This window comes from Gopherus evgoodei, unplaced genomic scaffold (genome assembly GCF_007399415.2).
Source record: "Gopherus evgoodei ecotype Sinaloan lineage unplaced genomic scaffold, rGopEvg1_v1.p scaffold_35_arrow_ctg1, whole genome shotgun sequence".
In the NCBI taxonomy this organism is placed as follows: domain Eukaryota; kingdom Metazoa; phylum Chordata; order Testudines; family Testudinidae; genus Gopherus; species Gopherus evgoodei.
Genome location: NW_022060027.1, coordinates 4,538,203 through 4,558,188, shown reverse-complemented (window position 1 = coordinate 4,558,188; position 19,986 = coordinate 4,538,203). Strand labels below are relative to the sequence as shown.

The 19,986-nt window shown below is 62.4% G+C and overlaps 1 protein-coding gene across 2 annotated transcripts; it reads left to right on the top strand.

Moving 5' to 3' along the window:
* The first annotated feature begins 1,956 nt into the window (after positions 1–1,956).
* Positions 1,957–19,008, top strand: EPS8L1 (EPS8 like 1). Of its 2 annotated transcripts, none has more exons than XM_030544806.1 (21): positions 1,957–2,137; positions 2,878–2,926; positions 3,294–3,328; positions 5,502–5,560; positions 6,188–6,349; positions 6,771–6,920; positions 8,171–8,253; positions 8,799–8,941; positions 9,161–9,204; positions 9,628–9,754; positions 10,495–10,583; positions 11,001–11,075; positions 11,677–11,825; positions 12,827–12,968; positions 13,285–13,313; positions 14,575–14,674; positions 15,194–15,364; positions 15,523–15,622; positions 16,268–16,430; positions 17,355–17,487; positions 17,660–19,008. In XM_030544806.1, the coding sequence occupies exons 2-21, from the start codon at positions 2,910–2,912 to the stop codon at positions 17,744–17,746; spliced, it is 2,058 nt and encodes a 685-aa protein (XP_030400666.1). In that variant the 5' UTR covers positions 1,957–2,137; positions 2,878–2,909; the 3' UTR covers positions 17,747–19,008. The 2 variants fall into 2 exon arrangements, with proteins under 2 accessions (XP_030400666.1, XP_030400667.1); XM_030544807.1 differs by lacking the exon at positions 1,957–2,137 and adding an exon at positions 2,420–2,460.
* The last annotated feature ends 978 nt before the right edge of the window (positions 19,009–19,986 follow it).

The window sequence follows — 19,986 nt, the reverse complement described above, 5'->3', positions numbered from 1 at the left end:
GCTCAACTGAGGCCTTAAGCCTTGGGAAAAGCTGGCACCTGGTTAGCCACCATCACACCCAGGAGCCCTGGCTCCCACCTGTTCCCCTCCCAGAGCCGGGGGAGAACCCAGGAGTCCTGGCTCCCAGCCCCCACAGTGAGTAGGCTCCCTGCCCAAAGGTGTTGCCAAAGCGGTGGCCAGGCCCCCAGAGCAAACACACGCAGGCTCCTCACCCAGGTCAGCTCCAGCTGACCTAGCCTTGAACCTGCCGCGCCTGGATGTAAACTCCCAAGCCGGCCGGATCCGCCCTTTGCCACCGAGCCCATTCTGGCTCCCTCCTGCCCCCCGGCTCTGAGATGTCTCAGATGGAGCTGAAGCAGCCCCACTGCAAGACACTACCATAGAACCCAGGCGTCCTGACTCCCAACCCCCGCTGCTCTCACCCACTAGACCCCACTCCCCTCACTGAGCCGGGGAGAGAACGCAGGAGTCCTGGCTCCTAACCCCCCCCCCGCTCTAACCACTGGACCCCACTCCCCTCCCAGAGCTGGGGAGAGAACCCAGGAGTCCTGGCTCCCAGCCCCCCAGCTCTAACCACCAGACCCCACTCCCCTCCCAGAGCCAGGGAGAGAACCCAGGAGTCCTGGCTCCTAACCCCCCCCCCCGCTCTAACCACTGGACACCACTCCCCTCCCAGAGCCAGGAAAGAACCGTGGTTCGTGCTAGCCCAGGTTGGTTCCCCCCCAGCCTGGGCTGTGCTCTCGTTTCCCCCCATTGTTCTCCCTGGTCCGGCTCCGGCTCCGTGGGAATTCGATCCTGGTTCAACCAGTCCCAGCCGGAGCTGCCTGGTCACTCTGACCCCAGCTGCAGGGAGTGGGACGGGGGGGAGGTCAGCAGGGGGCACTGGACTGCATAGCATGGGGTGAGGGGTCAGTGGGGGGCGCTGGGCTGCAGGGATTCGGGGCAGGGGGTCAGCGGTGGGTGCTGGGCTGTAGGGACAAGGGCAGGGGGTCAGCAGGAGGTGCCGGGCTGCAGGGGGCGCTAGGCTGCAGGGATCAGGGCAGGGGGTCAGCGGTGGATGCTGGGCTGTAGGGACGGGGGGGGTCAGCAGGGGGCGCCGGGCGGCGCTAGGCTGCAGGGATTCGGGGCAGGGGGTCAGCAGTAGGTGCTGGGCTGTAGGGACAGGGGCAGGGGGTGCCGGGGGGTGCTAGGCTGCAGGGATTGGGGTCGCTGGGCTGCAGGGGGTCAGCTGGGGGGTGCCAGGCTGTAGGGAGAGGGGCAGGGGGTCAGGCTGTGGGGAGCAGAGCAGAGCAGGGGACTCAGCAGGGAGTGCCGGGAGCGAAGCGAGGGGGTCAGCAGGGGGTGCTCTCCCCTGGCAGTCAGTACTAGGCGAGGGGTCCCTGTATAAACAGCCCCTCTGCCCCACCCCAGAGGTGGCTGCACCCCAGGCCGTGGCGACTGACTCGCTGGGCCGGTATTTCCCGCTCTTGGCCCCGGCACGGGACACACCCAGCGCTGGGTTCTGGCTCTGCCAGTGAGACACACGAGAGCCTGTTCTAGCCCCATCAGTGCAGCTTAGTCTGTCCCTGAGCCACCCCCCCCGCTCTAACCACCAGACCCCACTCCCCTCGCAGAGCTGTGGAGAGAACCCAGGAGTCCTGGCTCCCAGCCCCCCCTGCTCTAACCACTAGACCCCACTCCCCTCTCAGAGCTGGGGGAGAACCCCAAGAGTCCTGGCTCCCAGCCCCCCCTGCTCTAACCACTAGACCCCACTCTCATCCCTGAGCCGGGTAGAGAACCCACGAGTCCTGGCTCCCAGCCCCACCTACTCTAATCACTAGGGCTGAGGGGTTGTTATTTTGCACCTTCACAGCTGGTTGAGCAGCTGGTGCAGGGAGGGTGCGGGTGGAAGGCTGGGGGGGGCGGGCCCATGGTTACCTGCCCAGGTATGCTGTGGGTGCGGCTGCTGGGGATCGCGCCACACACCTGTGCCCAGGTGACAGAGGGGAAAGGACGGTTCCCTGGACACCTAAGAGCTGGATCTGGTGGGACTCAGGGGTGGACCCCCCCCTTTTCAATATCTCCCCACACACACACTTGAGATGCCTCTTTCTTCCAGCCTTGGGGGGCAAGGTCTGAATAGCCGGTGAGAGATCGGGTAAGTGCAGGGGGGACAGACTGGAGGGGCCCCATGCCAGGGAATTGCAGGTTATCAGGTCTGAGTCAATATTGCCAGGCTCCTGTGTTGGCCTTGGTCTGGGGAGGGGATGTGGGGTCGGGGCGGCTGGGATGGGAGGTTGCGGGGGCAGCCCCTTGGGGAATGGGGATCCCCCCCATGGATGTGGGGGCGGGTGGCGGGAAATAATCTGTTTCCACACCCTTGATAAACAGACCAGTTGCTTGTGGGGCAAACGGGAGGCGTGAGGCGAGGGAGAGGCCCGTCCCGGATGCCTGGGTTCTCTCCCAGCTCTGGGAGGGGAGGTGAGTGGTTAGAGCAGGGGGAGGCTGGGAGCCTGGACTCCTGGGTTCTCCCCCCGGCTCTGGGAGGGGAGTGGGGTCTAGTGGTTAGAGCGGGCGGAGGCTGGGAGCCTGGACTCCTGAGTTCTCCCACGGCTCTGGGAGGGGAGTGGCATCTAGTCGTTAGAGCGGGAGCCAGGACGCCTGGGTTCTCCCCAAATCTGAGAGGGGAATGGTGTCTAGTGGATAGAGCGGGGATGGGCTGGTGGCCAGGACTCCTGGGTTCTCCCCCCAGCTCTGGAAGGGGAGTGGGATCTAGTGGTTAGAGCAGGGAGGGGCTGGGAGCCAGGACACCTGGGTTCTATCTCCGGCTTTGCAGGGAGGGATGGTGCCACCTCTAGACTCTGTCAATGATTCTCTCACTATCTTTGAACCCTCAAGGTGAAGTGTGAATTGTGGATTCTGTCAACACCATGAGTTCCTCAGGCAGGTGAGTATGCGGTGGGAAGCCCGGACTCCTGGGTTCTCTCCCCGGCTCTGGGAGGGGAGTGGGGGCTAGTGGTTAGAACGGGGGGGGGCTGGGAGCTCGGACTCCTGGGTTCTCTCCCTAGCTCTGGGAGGGGAGTAGGATCTAGTGGTTAGAGACAGGAACTGGGAGCCAGGACACCTGGGTTCTCTCCCTGGCTCTGGGAGGGGCGTGGGGTCTAGTGGTTAGGGGCTGGGAGCCAGGACTCTTGGGTTCTCTCCCTGACTCCGGGACAGGAGCAGGACCCCATTGATCTGGTCTCCCTGTTGCCAGGCCCTGGCTCTGTTCTCCTGTTGTTTAACTTTCTCGTTCTCCTTCCCGCTCTCCGCAGTGAGGTCTCCAAGCCCAGCGCCAGGGAGATCTATGGTGAGTCTCTGATGGGGGCGAGGGGAGGACTGGGGACGGGGGGGGGGGAGAGCAGCTGGGCTGCGTTATTATTGTAGGGTCTCTCACAGGTCTTTGGTGAGCTGCTGTGTTGTCGTAGGGTCTCTCTACTGGACAGAGGAGTCAAGTGCGTTCATTTGTTATTGTCGGGTCTCCGATGAGCCCCGGTGTTACTGTCGGGTCTCCGCTGAGCCGCGGTGTTATTATAGGGTCTCTTCTGAGCCCCGGTGTTATTGTCGGGTCTCTGCTGAGCTGTGGTGTTATTGTAGTGTCTCTGCGGAGCCCCGGTGTTATTGTCGGGTCTCCGCTGAGCCCCGGTGTTATTGTCGGGTCTCCGCTGAGACGTGGTGTTATTGTAGTGTCTCTGCGGAGCCCCGGTGTTATTGTAGGGTCTCTGCTGAGCCCCAGTGTTATTGTCGGGTCTCTGCTGAGCCCCAGTGTTATTGTAGGGTCTCCGCTGAGCTGTGGTGTTATTGTAGTGTCTCCGCTGAGCCCCAGTGTTATTGTAGGGTCTCCGCTGAGCCCCGGTGTTATTGTAGGGTCTCCGCTGAGCTGTGGTGTTATTGTAGGGTCTCTGCTGAGCTGTGGTGTTATTGTCGGGTCTCCGCTGAGCCCTGGTGTTATTGTAGGGTCTCCGCTGAGCCCCGGTGTTATTGTAGGGTCTCCGCTGAGCCCTGGTGTTATTGTAGGGTCTCCGCTGAGCCCCGGTGTTATTGTAGGGTCTCTGCTGAGCCCCGGTGTTATTGTCGGGTCTCCGCTGAGCCCCGGTGTTATTGTAGGGTCTCTGCTGAGCTGTGGTGTTATTGTCGCGTCTCTGCTGGGGGGGCTTCTCCATGGGGTGGTGTTATTGTAGGGTCTCATGCACCCCCCCGTGCTGGTTACAGTCGCTGCATTTCCTCCGGTGCAGGTGGCGCAGACCAGAGGCCAACCTGGCAACAGCCCAAAAGGAAACAAAGTGCTTGACCCTTCCCCCCCAGGGTGTATCTCTCTCCCCCCCACACTTCTCCTCTGGCGTCATCAGTACAACCTCCCCACCCCGCCCCAGGGTGTATCTCCCGCCCAGGTTATATCCCCCTCCCTCCCCAGGATGTATCTCCCCCTCCCTCCCCAAGGTGTGTCTTCCCCTCCCTCCCGCTTCTCCTGTGGTCTGATCAGCAGAAACTGCCCCCCCACCCCAGGGTGTATCTCCCCCCCAGGGTGTATCTCTCTCCCCCCCCCCACTTCTCCTCTGGCGTCATCAGTACAACCTCCCCACCCCGCCCCAGGGTGTATCTACCGCCCAGGTTATATCCCCCTCCCTCCCCAGGATGTATCTCCCTCTCCCTCCCCAAGGTGTGTCTTCCCCTCCCTCCCGCTTCTCCTCTGGTCTGATCAGCAGAAACTGCCCCCCCACCCCAGGGTGTATCTCCCCCCAGGTGTATGTCCCCCTCCCTCCCCAGGGTGTGTGTCCCTTCCCCCACTTCTCCTCTGGTCTGATCAGCAGAAACTGCCCCCCCACCCCAGGGTGTATCTCCCCCCCAGGTGTATGTCCCCCTCCCTCCCTAGGGTGTATGTCCCTTCCCCCACTTCTCCTGTGGTCTGATCAGCAGAAACTGCCCCCACCACCCCAGGGTGTATCTCCCCCTCCCCTTCACTCTGGTCTGATCACCAAGACCCGCCCCCCTCACCCCACCCAAAGAGGGAAACCGAAAGAGAAACAGATCAGGCCCCGGGTTGGAGCCAAAGAAGTTGGGGGCGGGAGTCCCTGCTAATCTCCAGCCGCAGCCACCGAACTGGTTTCCCCAGGCCACACTGGGAAAGTCACTCCCTGCCCTGGGGCCGGATGGGAGCCAGCGCCCCCTAGAGGGGACAGGTCCCGGGCCCCAGTCTCTGCCCCCCTGAGCCAGCCAGTCCCTGCCCTGGGGCCAGATGGGAGCCAGCGCCCCCTAGAGGGGACAGGCCCCTGCCCCATTCCCAGCCCCCCTGAGCCAGCCAGTCCCTGCCCTGGGGCCAGATGGGAGCCAGCGCCCCCCAGAGGGGACAGGCCCCAGGCCCCATTCCCCGCCCCCGGAGCCAGCCAGTCCCTACCCTGGGGCTGGATGGGAGCCAGTGCCCCCTAGAGGGGACAGGCCCCTGCCCCATCCCCCCTTTATAATTTGCCCGTCTCTTTACACAGAGCAGAGGAAGAAATATTCCAACTTCATCATGGCCGACGTCTCCCAATACACCGTCAACGTGAGCCTGGGGCTCTGGGGGTGCAGTTGGGGGGAGCAAGGGGTGGAGGGGTCACATGGGCCCCACTGGGGAGAGGGTAACTAGGGGCCCCAAGCCCCGATCTGGCCCCAGGGCAGGGATTGGCTGTCTGGGGGGGGGTAATGGGGCAGGGCCCCAAGGGGGGCTGTTGGGGCCGCAGGGGGCAGTGCTGGGTGGGGAGGTGTTACGCTTTGTTTGGGGGAAAGGGGCTTGGGGGCTGGGTGTGGGGAGCTGGAGGGAGGGGCTGGGTGCGGCTGGGGGTGCAGGGGAGTGTGTTGGGAGCCTGGCAGCTGTGTAGGGGTTGTGGGGGGCTGCCAAGGGGGGCATTGGGCCTGGGGGGGCTGTGGGCTGTGGGGAGGGGTGTTGGGAGCCTGGGAGGACCGGGGAGGTGGTGGAGTCTGGTGGTCTGCATATGGGGTTTTGGGCTTGGGGGAGCTGTGAGGAGTGGTGTTGGGAGCTGTGGGGGGCGTGGGAGAGCTGTGGGGGGGGGTGTTGAGAGCCTTTGGGGGCTGCATAGGGGTTGGTGGGGGGCTGGGGGGCTGCATAGGGGGTCTTAGGCCTGGGGGCTGCGTGGGGGCAGCTCTGGGCTCACCCCCTGTCCCCCCCCAGCACCTGGTGACGTTCCCGGTGGGGGAGGCGGCTGAGCTGCACTCGGTGGAGGACGCCGTGCGCAAAGTGGCCGCCATGGATGCCCAGGGCCAGCTCTGGGCCCAGGAGATGCTGCTGCAAGTCACTGGGTCGGCCATCAGGCTGCTCGACGTCCACTCCAAGGTGTGGGGGGGCCTGGGCGGGAGGCGCTGGGGGTGCTGGGTCTGAGGGCGCTGGGTCTGGGGTTGCTGGGTCTGGAGGTGCTGGGGCTGGGGGAGGGTCGGGGGGGGTTGGGTCTGAAGGTGCTGGGTCTGGGTCCAAAGGAGGGTCCGGGGGCGCTGGGTCTGGGGTTGCTGGATCTGGAGGTGCTGGGGCTGTGAGCGCTGGGGCTGGGGGAGGGTCGGGGGGGGTGGGTCTGAAGGTGCTGGGTCTGGGTCCAAAGGAGGGTCTGGGGGCGCTGGGTCTGGGAGTGCTGGGTCTGGGGGAGGGTCTGCAGGTGCTGGGTCTGGGGGAGGGTCTGTGGGCGCTAGGGCTGGGGCTGGGGCTGGGTCCAAGGGAGGGTCTGGGAGCGTCAGGCCGGCCGTGACTCTGTCGCCCCCCGCAGGAGGAGCTGGAAAGCTACGGGCTGGCGGGGGTGCTGCGCTGCGAGGCCGTGCTGCCCAATGCCCGCGCCCACTCCCTGCTGCTCCTCGTGTGCCAGGAGCCCCAACAGACCCAGCCTGATGCCCACTTCTTCCAGTGCACCCACATTGGGGTGAGCAGCCGCCCTCGGGGACGGCAGGGGGGAGGAGGCAGCCTCGCCCGGACACCTGGGTTCCTACTCTGCCCTGGGGTTCCTGCCTTTTTAAATGCCACTGGCTCCGCCCTCTTTGGTTGACATAACTAGCCCCGCTCCTTTCACTTGATGGCATTGGCCCCACCCTTTTGAACCCAGACTCCTGGTTTCTCCTGGTGGGATGCCCACACCATGCACCCGCTGCCTTTATATGGCACTGGGATCCACTGGCCCCGCCCATATGGTGACATCACTAGCCCCACCCCCTTTTTTGCTGCCCTGACATTCACCTGGACTCCTGGATTGCCTTTTAACAGCCTTGGGCAGCGATAGCTCCACCCCTTTTTGCATCATGCCCCGGGGCTCCACCACTGTCCCTAGGGACAAGCCAATCAGATGTGGCTCCCACATGGCAGGAAGTCCCACCTTCTGATCAGAGGGACTTCCATGCGGCTTGAGCCAATCAGCTTCCAGAGCCACAATTTCCATTGCTAAAAGTCCTGCCTTTCAGCCAGCGTGAGGAGCCTCAGCCAATCAACTTCTTGAGCCATGACATCACAGCGAGTCCTGCCTTCTGGGGGGGGGGGACTTCCATGGGTATTAGCCAATCAGCTTCCCAGGACTGTAGTGTCCAATGCAGGAAGTCCCGTCTTCCAACAGGAGGGATTTCTCTGCTGAATCAGCCAATCAGCTTCAAAGGGCCTTGGATGCATTCCAGGAAGTCCCGCCTCCCCATGGAGGATTGACAGCTGTTGGCCCCTCCCTCTAGTGGGGAAGTGGGGGGTCTGACTCTGGGGGAAGATGGGGAAAATGCTGTTGTCTACTCCAGTCCCCATGCCAAGAGGGCTGGCCACCCCGAGGCATGCTGGATAGCAGGTGGCAAAAGCTGGGTGTTCTGATCTGGCTGGCACGGACCCACGCAAGGGAGTTCCTGCTATCCCGGCCCCTCCCTGCCCCCTGGATCAGACCCACAGGCCCATCTACCCTGGTATCCCACCCCCTCCCTGCCCCCTGGATCAGACCCACGGGCCCATCTACCCTGGTATCCCACCCCCTCCCTGCCCCCTGGATCAGACCCATAGGCCTGTCTGCCCTGGTATCCCACCCCCTCCCTGCCCCCTGGATCAGACCCATAGGCCTATCTGCCCTGGTATCCCACCCACCTCAGAACAAACTCATGGGCCCATCTACCCCGGTATCTGACCTGTGCTGTTCCTGCCACCCCGCAGGCGGAGCCGATCCGAGAGGACATTAACAGTGCCCTGCTGGGCTTCACATCGGGGAGCAACGCTCAGAGGAAAGAAGCGCTCAGGTGGGGCGGGACTCCGGAGTCCGGGGGACTTTGGCTGGGCGGGTGCATTGTGGGGGTGGCCATACTGGGGTGGGATGTGGGGTGCAAGTGCTCTGGCCTGGATGCAGGTTTGACCTTGGGGTGAAGCGGAAGCCTGATGTGGGGGGGGGGTCGTTGGAGGAGTTTGGGGGGGGCTGAAGTAAAGGAGGGATGCCATAGTGGGTGGGGGTCATGGGGCAGACCGGGGGGGTGAGGCTATGGGGGGCCTTACAGAGGCATGAGAGTGGGGTGATGGGGGATCTAGAGGGTGTGAAAAGGGAACCTCCACATGGGCTGGTGGAAGCTGGGGGGGAGAGAGAAATGGGGGTGACAGAGGCAGCCTCCAGGGGAGATGGGACTAGAGGGGTGTAGAGGGAGACACTGAGGGGCTGGGGGGACCCCCTCTAGGCTGGGGGTGATGGAGCAGGCTGGGGAGCCAGGGAGTGTCTTTCTGAGGGGTGGGGGCTTGGGTACAATTTTGGGTGTTTCCCATCCCTCCCTCAATCCCCACCCCATATTGTTCACAGAGCAAACAGTGAGAAGATGCAGAATGGGGCACCGCCGATCCCGGCGGGGACAGGCTCCCGGCCCCCACCCCCCCACAGGAAGGTGGTGATCACCCCCTCAGCCACTCTGAATGAAATGAAGATGCAGAGTCAGAGAGACGCAGGTGTGTGTGTGGCGGGGGGAGGGGCAGAGCCAGGGAGGGAACCCAGGAGTCCGGGCTCCCAGGTCCCTCTGCTCTAACCGCTAGCCCCCACTTCCCTCCCTGAGCTGGGAGAGAACCCAGGAGTCCTGGCTTCCAGCCCCCCTGCTCTAACCACTAGGACCCACTCCCCGAGCTGGGAGAGAACCCAGGAGTCCTGACCCCTGTCCCTTCTGCCCCCAGCTGACCCCTCGGACCGAGGCGCGCTGCAAACTGAGCGTGATGTGGTGAGTTGAGCTGGGGGGCGGGATTTGGGGGTGTTAGGGTACAAGGGATGGGGTGTTGGGGGGGAGACAGAGGCTGGGCAGCAGTGGCGGGAGGGGAGATTTGGTGGGGGTGAAGGATGAGGTGAGGTTGGGGGGTGGGATTTGGGGGTGTTGGGGGTTAGGGTACAAGTGATGGGGTGTTGGGGGGGAGCCAGAGGCTGAGAGGCAGTGAGGGGAGGGGAGATTAGGAGGGTGAGGGATGAGGCGAGGTTGGGGTTGCATGTTCACCCTATCTCCTGGTGGCGAGGGGGGGATGATCTGCTGCAGTCCCCCCCCACCCCCCGAGCTGGCAGGGATTTGGGGGTTGGGGCTCTGGGGGCTGCACAGAGGGGCCCGGCCCCCCTGCTCACCCCCAGGCCTCCGCTTACCACCTCGCCCCCCCAGGAGCTGCTGAACCGGATCTTCGACGACATTGAAGCTTTCGTGGGCAAACTGCAGAAATCGGCTGAGGCCTTTCGGGTCCTGAAGCAGCTGAAACGGCCGAACCGGGGGCGCCGCCGGGAGCCGGGGGGTGAGAGACCCTGAAGCCCCCCGTCTGGCCCCCCGAGACTTCCCATCTCCTCCCCACCCTGTCCTGCCCCCCATACACGCCCCACTGCAAACCACCCATGCCTGGGGGCACTGCCAGGGGGTGAGACCCCTGAGACCCCCCATCTCCCCCACCCCAAGACCTCCCGTCTCCGCCCACCCCCTCCTGCCCCCCATACACCCCACACTGGGAACCGCTCATGCCTGGGGGTGCCACTGCCAGCCAGGTGATGAGAGACCCCGAGACCTCCCATCTCCTCCCCACCCCATCCTGCCCCCCATGGACCCCATTGGGAACTTCCCATGCCCTGGGGGCGCTGCCATGGGGTGAGACACCCTGAGACCCTCCCATCTCCTCCCTCCATACACCCCGCACTGGGAACCTCTCATGCCTGGGGGCGCCGCTGCCAGCCAGGAGTGAGAGACCCCAAGACCCCCCCATCTGCCCCCTGAGACCTCCCCGTCTCCTCCCACCCCCTCCTGCCCCCCATACACCCCACACTGGGAACCGTCAATGCCCAGGGGTGCTGAGGGTGAGAGAAACCCCTCTGCCCCCCCACATGAGATCTCCCCATCTCTCTGCCCCCCCCCAATACACCCCATACTTGGAATTACCTGGGGACACCACCGGGTGCTAAGGGTGAGCTACCCCCTCCCTCTGCAGCCCTCCTCGGAAACCCCTTCCCCCCGCAACACGGGGTTAATCCTTTCCTCCCCATGCAGAGGGGCTGCTGACCCTGCGGGCCCGGCCACCCCTCATGGAAGAGTTCCAGGACACTCTGGCCAAGTTGAAATATTCCTTCAGCCTCCTGGTGAGTGACCGTTTGGGGGGGCAGGAGGGGAGACACAGCCCTGTATCTCACCTCACAATGGGGACCTCCATTCGCCCCCTCAGAGCCCAGGATGGGACCCAGGAGTCCTGGCTCCCAGCATCCCTTCCCCCCGTTCTAATCCACTAGTGCCCGCTCCCCTTCCAGAATCAGGCGTAGAACCCAGGAGTCTTGGCTCCCTCTCTAACCACTGGACCCCACTCCCCTCCCAGAGCCAGGGAGAGAACGCAGGAGTCCTGGCTCCCAGCCCCTTGCTCTAACCACTGGACCCCACTCTCCCCTCCCTAGCGAAAGAACCCAGGAGTCCGGTCACTCTCCCTCCCCCTCCCTATCTGGAATTTGTGGGGTTTACTGACTCAGAGTGGGGGGTGTCTCTCCCTTCCCTTCTCCTCCCCCCAGGCAAGACTCCAGTCAAACATCTTGAATCCCACTTCAGAGGAGCTGGTTCACTTCCTTTTTGGCCCCCTGAAAATGGTGAGCGGGGGGTTGGGGTTCAGAAGTGTGTGTGGGGGGCTGCCATAGCCCCAGCTGTTGGGCTCGGAATTGCCAGTGCTGGGGTTGGGGGAGGGAAGGGAGGGGCCTGTGGGATCTGGGGTTGTGGGGAGACCCTGGCTTGGTGGGGGCTGAAGTGGCAAGGGGCAGGACTAGAGGGGTTGGGGGGAACATGTGATCCCAGCTCCTGGCAGGGGCTGGGCATTTGGGGGCTCTGAGCTGTGGGGGGTAGGGGAGGAGGGCACTGCAGGGTCTGGAGTTGTGGGGATCTCGGTGTGGGGGGATTGAGGGGAGGGATCCCAGCATGGGGGGAGTTGGAGGGGGTGGAGAGAGGAATCCTATCATGGGGGGCCTTCAGGGGGGTTGTGGCTGGAGGGGGGGCAGTTGGTGTTTTCTTGGAAGGGCTGGGGTGTGGGGGGTTCTGGGGGGCTGCAGGGGATGGGAGGGGAGATAGCGGGACACTGGAAGGGGCAGATCTGTGGCTGTGCATCCCAGTGGGGGGGCGGTCTCTCGCTGACCCTGGTCAAAGGGGTGGGCTGGGATCCGGGGGTCGCTTTTACCTCTCCCTGTTCCCTCCCCCCAGGTGGTGGAGTCGTCGGGGGGCCCAGAGTTCGCCAGCGAGATCCGCTCCCCAATGCTGACCCTGGAGGCTGTCACTCTGCTGCGGGGCTGCCTGGGGGCTCAAGAGGCCGAGCTGTGGGGCTCGCTGGGCAATGACTGGACCCGGCCCAGGTATCCCGCTCGCCCTGGGGCTGGGGTGGGGTGGGTGCAGAGCTAGGCAGCTGCTTTTGGTTCTCCATGATGTCTGCCCTTGATTGTACCTGGCCATGCCAGGCCTGGGATCTGCCCTGGGTGCCTTGATTTTTCACCCATGATTCCACTGGTTTGCCTGTGATTCTCACCCATGATTCTGTGATTTTTACCTATGATTGTTGCCTGTGATTCCTTGATTTTTCACCCATGATTCCATGTTTTATCCATGATTTTTACCCGTTATTCTGTGATTTTTCACCCACGATTTTTGCCCCAGGGTACCTTGATTTTTTTAACCCATGATTCCACTGTTTTGCCCATGATTTCCACTCATAATTCTGTGATTTTTTCACTCATGATTCTGTGATTTTCACCCATGATTTCCACTCATAATTCTGTGATTTTTTTCACTCATGATTCTGTGACTTTCACCCATGATTGTCCATGGTTCCTTCATTTTCACCCATGGTTCAGTAATTTTTTTACACATGATTATTGCCTGTGATTTCTTGATTTTTCACCCACAATTCCATGTTTTATCCATGATTTTCATCCACAATTCTGTGATTTTTCACCCATGAATTTTGCCCGAGGGTACCTTGATTTTTTTTCACTCATGATTCCACTGGTTTGCCCGTGATTTTCACCCATGATTTCCACCCATGATTCTGTGATTTTCCACTCATGATTCTGTGGTTTTCACCCACAATTCTGTGATTTTCGCTTATGATTGTTGCCCAAGGTTCCTTGATTTTCATCCGTGATTCTGTGAGTTTCACTCATGATTGTTGCCCATGATTCCTTGATTTTTTTCATCCATGATTCCACATTTTGCCCATGGTTTTCACCCATAATTGTTGCCCACAGTTCCATGGTTTTCACCCGTGATTTCACCCCCAATTTCTGTCCGTTGATTTCTGCCCATGATTCCTGGATTTCGCCATGGTTCCAGCCATCCCTGGTTCTGTCTCTCCCCACAGGGTGGAGTTCCCCGGGGACTACGCCGCCCCTTATACCCTGAGCTTCCAAAGTGGCTGGGCACCGCCCCGCCTGGGCCCCGACGGGCAGCCCTGGGAGGATCCAGTGGAGACCCAGCACCAGCATGAATTGCGCCGGGCACAGGTGACTGGTGTGGGGAAGAGGTGACCCCTTATCCAATGAGGGCAGAGGGGAGTGTGGGGTGGGGAGGAGGCAGGTGTGGGGGGGTGGTTATGGGGGATGGGAGCGGGAACGTGGGGTGTGGGGGGAAAGGTGGGGATTGGGGGGCACAGTGGGGGGATGGGGGACTAGAAAATGGGGATAAGAGAGATCAGAGGGTGGGAGGTGGGGGCAGAGGCCTGGGGGGATGCAGTAGGGTAGGGGGAAGGTTGCGGGGGGGGTCACAGCAGGGAGATCACTCACCTGCCATTCACTCCATTCCCCCCACTTCTTTCTGCAGCAATCGGCTCCTCCAATTGAAGCCAATGGGTATGTAGCCCCCCTGCCTGTGTCCCCCCCATGCACACTTCCCCTCCCCCCCCACCAAACTGTCCCTACCCCCATGCATGGGAGGCAGGTGGGAGGGGGGTGCTGGGGCTCAGAGAGGCTGAGTGGACCTGTGGGGGGGGAGGGAATCGGTGCAGGGAGGTTGGGGGGGTCACAGAGTGGGAGGGGGATGAGGGGAGGAAGGAGCTGAGGTTGGGGAGGGGGTCGAGGGGGCATTTCAGCTGAGGAACCTAAAAAGGCCTTTTCTTTGTTTTCTCTCTTTGTTTCTCTTTGTTTGGTGGGGGGGCAGGTGGGTTCGGTGGTGAGGGGGGCGGGGGCAAGTTAGGGGGTGGGAGGGAGGCTGGGGGGCAGAGGGGGTTGGGGGGCTGGCTTGGGGGTGTAGGGTTGTTGGGGGAGGGAGGGGATTCAGGCTGGAGGGGTTAGATGGAAGGGGTGAGGGGAGGGGGCGGTGGAGGGGGTGAGAGAGGTGGGGGGTAGGGGTTGGTTGGGGGGCAAGGATGGGTTTAGATATTGGGGGGCAGAGGCAGTGAGGGGGCACGTAGGACCCTAGGTTTCAGGGACTGGCGACTGGGAAGGGGGCACACCGGGGGGGGAGCTGCCCCAGATGGCACTTGACGGGGATAGAGAGGAAGGAGGGAACGAAAGAGGAAGACATCGGAGGAGAGACAGCCCGTCCCCCCAGCAGCCCAGCCAAGGTAGGGAGTGGGGGGGAGGACTTGGGGGGGGCATCGACCTTTCTCCCTCCTTCCCCCTGCATGGGCTTGGCTGCTGGGGATGCCCCGTCCCCCACCCACCCCGCATTGCGAGATGTGACCCCTCGGGCCCCAGCGCGGTGCAGACGCTTTGACTTCGCAGCATGTGTACGGCGGGGAGTGTGTGTGTCTATGCCCTGAGACGGGGGGACAAGGGAATAAGGGAGAACCCAGGAGTCCTGGCTCCCAGCCCACCCCGCTCTAACCACCAGCCCCCACTCTCCTCCCAGAGCCAGGGAGAGAACCCAGGCGTCCTGGCTCCCAGCCCTCCCCCCCCCGCTCTAACCACTAGACAGCGCTCTCCTCCCAGAGCCAAGGAGAGAACCCAGGTGTCCTAGCTCCCAGCCCTCCCCCCCGCTCTAACCACTAGACACCGCTCTCCTCCCAGAGCCAAGGAGAGAACCCAGGAGTCCTGGCTCCCAGCCCTCCCCCCCGCTCTAACCACTAGACCGCCCTCCCCCTGACCCAGTTTTCCTCCCCTCTCGTCCCAGCCACAGACGGACAGAAGAGAGCAGGCTTGTGAGCTGCACATACGACTTTGTAGCCAGGAACAGCAATGAGCTGTCTGTCCTGCAGGGGGAGGTTCTGGAGGTGAGTCTGTCTGTGGGTTTCCCTGGCTGGGGCCACTACTGCGGGGAAGCTCACAGCACTGGGGCACTGCTGGGGGGAAGTGCACAGCTTCAGGGATCCCCGGCTGAGGGCACTGCTGGGGGGAAGCTCACAGCGCCGGGGCACTGCTGGGGGGAAGCTCACAGTGCTGGGACACAGGTGGGGGAAGCTCACAGCACTGGGGCACTGCTGGCGGGAAGTGCACAGCTTCAGGGATCCCCGGCTGGGGGCAGTGCTGGGGGGAAGCTCACAGTGCTGGGACACAGGTGGGGGAAGCTCACAGCGCTGGGGCACTGGTGAGGGGAAGTTTGCAGCATCAGGGATCCCTGGCTGGGGGCACTACTGGAGGGAAGCTCACAGCGCTGGGGCACTGTTGGGGGGAAGTTTGCAGCATCAGGGATCCCCGGCTGGGGGCACTCCTGCGGGGAAGCTCGCAGAGCCGGGACACACCTCCCTGCCCCAGCTGGGACAGTGCCCGTGGCTCAGCATCTCTCCCGCCAGGTGCTGGACAACACCAAGAAGTGGTGGAAGGTTCAGAACCGCTCTGGCCAGCAAGGCTACGTCCCCTTCAACATCCTCAGCCCACTCCCGGCCACCCAGAACCGCGGCCCGGGCGACCCGCTCAACGGTACCGGCAGCGCCGACTGCAGCCCCCGCCAGACCAGAGCCCCGGTGAGCCCAGCAATATGGGAGTAGAAAATTGGCCCTCTAGGGGGCGCTGGCTCCCACCTGGCCCCAGGGCAGGGTCTGGCTGGCTCAGTGGGGTGGGGAATGGGGCATGGTGCTATGGGGGACTAATATTTCTTCCCCCTGCCTCTGATCCTGACTAGGGCGCCCCAGGCTTGGCGGCTCTGAAGAAAAAGGTACCAGCCCCGAATGGGACCCAGTGGAATGGCTCCGAGGGGCTTGGCCTAGACCCCAATGAGAGAGGTAAGGAGCCCCCTATATGTGAGGGGAGAGGGGCAGTACCCCATGGAGACCTCAGGCCTCGCCTATTGTGTGTGTGTAGGGGGGAGAGTATCCCCATAGAGACCACCCACCCCACCCCTTATAGCTTCCGCATGGTGACCCCGCCCTCTATAGGAGGGGGGAGGAGGTCTGTGCCCTATGCCAGGCCCTGACCCCTCTATGTGGGGAGGATGGGGGGGTCTGTATCCCATTGGGGTCCCCAGGCCCCGCCCCCTCTATGTGGGGAGGATGGGGGGGTCTGTATCCCAGAGGGGTCCCCAGGCCCCGCCCCCTCTGTGTGAGGAGGATGGGGGGGTCTGTATCCCATCGGGGTCCCCAGGCCCTGACCCCTCTGTGTGGGGAGGATGGGGGGGTCTGTATCCCATTGGGGTCCCCAGGCCCCGCCCCCTCTATGTGGGGAGGATGGGGGGGTCTGTATCCCAGAGGGGTCCCCAGGCCCCGCCCCCTCTGTGTGAGGAGGATGGGGGGGTCTGTATCCCATTGGGGTCCCCAGGCCCCGCCCCCTCTATGTGGGGAGGATGGGGGGGTCTGTATCCCAGAGGGGTCCCCAGGCCCCGCCCCTCTCCCGGTGCATGCTGGGTAACGGGCGGCTCTCCCGCCCGGCAGAGCGGCTGAATGAGGAGCTGCTGCAGCGCCTGGCAGCCGGCCGGGGCACCCCCGCCAAGCCCTTCCGGGTGCACCGGGCGCCGGACACGTCGGTGCCGCTGGACCACGACTCCGACCCCGCCCAGGTCCAGGCCTGGCTGGAGGCCAAGGGCTTCGAGCCCCTGTGAGTAGGCATCAGGCACCGGGACAGGGCGCAGGCACATGGGCGTGCTCTGATTGGCTAGCTTGATACGTCTCTGCTTTCCCATTGGCTGGCTTGGCACCGCCTGGCTTCTGACTGGCGGGGGCATCCCGCCATCCTCTGATTGCCAGCCCAGCTCTGCTCTGATTGGCTGGCTCTGCAGCACCTGGCTTCTGATTGGTTGAGGGGGAGGGCTGTGACATTGTGGCTGTCTGATATGTCCTTTCTGTCTGCTGTGATTGGCTGATGTGGAGCCTCATGACTTCTGATTGGCTTGTGGAACTCAGAACCTCCCCCCTGATTGTTTGAATCACTTTCCTCTCCGCTCTGATTGGCTGGCTCTTCCCTGCTGGAGGCGCCCACTTCTCCCTGATTGGTGGTGGCTCACCACCTGCAATTGGTCAGGTGGATGCCAGGCGAGCTGTGATTGGGTGGTGCCTTCCCATGGAATCCTTCATGATTGCATTTCATTGGACAGCCGCGGAAGCGCAAAAGAATGCTAATAATTAATTGGACCAATCAGAAAATAGGATGGGGGGCATTAACCAATCACATGGCAGCTGAGGGGCGGATGTGCAGTGCTCTTTAAAGTCTCTTGCCTCAGTGTCCTCCAGTGTCATGGCTGGGGCCACTGCTGGGGGGAAGCTTGCAGCACTGGGAGGGTCACTGGCTGGGGGCACTGCTGGGGGGGAAGCTCGCAGCACTGGGAGGGTCACTGGCTGATGGAACCGCTGGGGGGAAGCTCGCAGCACTGGGAGGGTCACAGGCTGGTGGCACCGCTGGGGGGAAGCTCACAGCACTGGGAGGGTCACTGCTGGGGGAAAGCTCACAGTACCAGGATAGGGGGTATCAGTGGGAGGGGCTCTGAGGGGCACTTGGCCTGACTGCCCCCCCTGCCCCTCCCAGGACGGTGAGCACCCTGGGGGTGCTGAACGGGTCCCAGCTCTTCTCGCTGTCCAAAGCCGAGTTCCAGGCCGTGAGCCCCGAGGAAGGAGCCAGAGTCTACAGCCAGGTCACCGTACACAAGGCCATGCTGGAGGTACCACGATCTGCCCCCAGGACTCCTGGGCTCTCTCCCCAGGTCTGGGAGAGGAGTGGGGTCTAGTGGTTAGAGCGGGAGCTGGGCACCAGGACTCCTGGGTTCTCTCCCGGCTCGGGGAAGCGGCTGCGGGTACCTAGGGCTGTGACTAATGCCCTCTTTGCCCTCCCAGGACTTTAGGAAAACCTCTGAACTGGAAGCCGTGATGGAGAAACGGAAGAGGAAATTGGAGGGCAAGACAGAAGCATCCCGCTCGTGAAGAAGGCAAGAACATGGTGCCCCCACCCAGCTGGCAGAGCTCCCCCTACTGGCGAGGGTGCTGCTTGGGGGGCTGGACCACCGGACCCCCACCTGGCTCACAGACTTCCCCCTCCCCAGCTCTCTGTGAGGGCGTCTCCCCAAACTAGACACGCTAAGGACCTCTGCACGGGTATAAATTTCTTCATGGGCATCTGGCTACCACCTGCTCCATTCAGGCTACCACGCCTCTTAAAGGAACACCCCCAGCACATATGTGGTGTTGTTGTTTTTTACTTCCACTATTTATTTAAGAAAGGGGGCAAACTTTGAAATGTAGCCCCCTCCCTTTCCCCTCCAAATGGTATGACCTCCCTTGTCCACAATCCCCCCTCTGTTCCCCCCAAGAGGTACAACTTCTGTATTCCAATCTCCCTGCATTTCGACTCACGTGGTACAGCCCCCCAGTCTGCACAGCCCCTCCCCCCGGGTATAATCTCCAACACTGCCTTTTCCTCTCAAATGGTATGTCCCCCCCATTTTCTCCCCCCAATTTCCCTGCCAAATGGTACAACCACCACCATCCCTGTTTTCTCAATTGGTGTGTACCCTATTCTCCAAGTATGACTCCCCAGCCTTGGAAACCCCCCATTGCCCCTTAAATGGTATCACCTCAGTCTCCACAGTGCCCCCTCCATGTCCTCCCCCCAGAAATGGTATGACCCCCTCCTCATTGTTCAACCCCCCCCCCATGGATCGAACCCACCCACCTCCTCTTCTGATTGGTGCAGAGCTGAGGCTAGGGGGCGCAGCAGGGAATCAGAGGACCTCATTGCATGTAGTACCCCCTGTGGCCACCAGAGGGGGACGCTCTGTGCTAGTCAGGCCACCAGTCCTAAGGTTGCTTAACGGTTTCCATTCCCAGCTCCCTATTTTGGGGGCTGCTTATAACTCAGCCAAAGCAGAACGGCTGGGGCAGAGAGTTCCCAGCTCTGCAGCAGGCTGCATTGGGGAAGGGGGGAGGATATTCGGGGACAAATCGATTCAGCCATTTTCGAGAGGAAGGCCGCTGGAGGGGAGACGTACACGCACTACGTGCCCTTCGCGGCTGCTCGGCTCCTTGCTGGACGGGGGTCGACTCTCCCTACCCCCCCAAAAAAGGAGGGGGAAAAGCAATAAATAGTGGGAAACGTTGACCCTTCGGGGCCTTTTCACAAGTGCAGTATTTATACGGGGCGACGAATCTGGGTAGCATTTATCTCACGTGAATAAAACATGCTACAAATGTGAGGCTCGCGTGTGGTCTGAATTATGGGGCGCCTCAGCCTGAGAGTGGGACCAACACTGTGCCCAGAGGGGAACAGCCCCATTCCCTGCCCCCTGAGCCAGCCAGTCCCTGCCCTGGGGCCAGATGGGAACTGGTGCCCCCTAGAGGGGAAAGGCCCCATGCCCCATTCCCCACCCCCGTGAGCCAGCCAGTACCTGCCCTGGGGCTGGATGGGAACTGGCACCCCCTAGAGGGGAGAAGCCCCATGCCCCCCTGAGCCAACCAGTCCCTGCCCCCTCAGCCAGCCAGTCCCTGCCCTGGGGCCAGGAGGGAGCCGGCGCCCCCTAGAGGGGAAAGGCTCCATGACCCATTCCCAGCCTCTCCCAGCCAATCTTCGAAAGTTCCTCAAACTGGACAGCTGGTGTTGCCAACTCCTGTTTTCCGATTCTCTGTCCCAGTTAGGGTCACATCAGTAGGACTCCTGGGTTCTCTCCCATCTTGGGGACGGGAGGGGGGTTTAGTGGTTAGAGTGGGGGGGAGGGGCTGGGAGCCAGGACTCCTGGGTTCTACCCTGGCTCGGCTGGGAGGAGTGTCTAGTGGTTAGAGCAGGGACCAGCCCTACGCTGCTTGGGCCGGATGTTTAAAGAGCAGATTCCTCTCATTCCTGATGGGCTGCCCTGGTCTGGGATGGAGGGGGGTTGAACCGCAGAGCAGCAGCAGGGCATTCTGGGAAATCAGTCTCACTCTGTTTCTTTCTTTTCTTCTTTCCCGACATAATTTTTTTATCTCCTTCATCCCTGAGATTTCTTCTTTCTTCTCCTCCTTCTCTCATTCAATCTCCCCCGTCCCTCCACTGTCACACAGGCAGAGCTGGGGGGAGCCCAGGGCTGCGCTGGCAGGGGGCTGCGGGTCAGGAGTGAGGGGCACCGGTAGGGCTGTGGGGAGCCCAGGGCTGGGCTAGCAAGGGCTGCAGGTCGGGAGTGAGGGGCACCGGT

Coding starts and splice junctions, on each gene's coding strand:
- EPS8L1 (XM_030544806.1), top strand. Junction 8,942..9,160: donor GCAGAGTCAGAGAGACGCAG/GTGTGTGTGTGG, acceptor TTCTGCCCCCAG/CTGACCCCTCGGACCGAGGC. Junction 9,755..10,494: donor GCGCCGCCGGGAGCCGGGGG/GTGAGAGACCCT, acceptor CTCCCCATGCAG/AGGGGCTGCTGACCCTGCGG.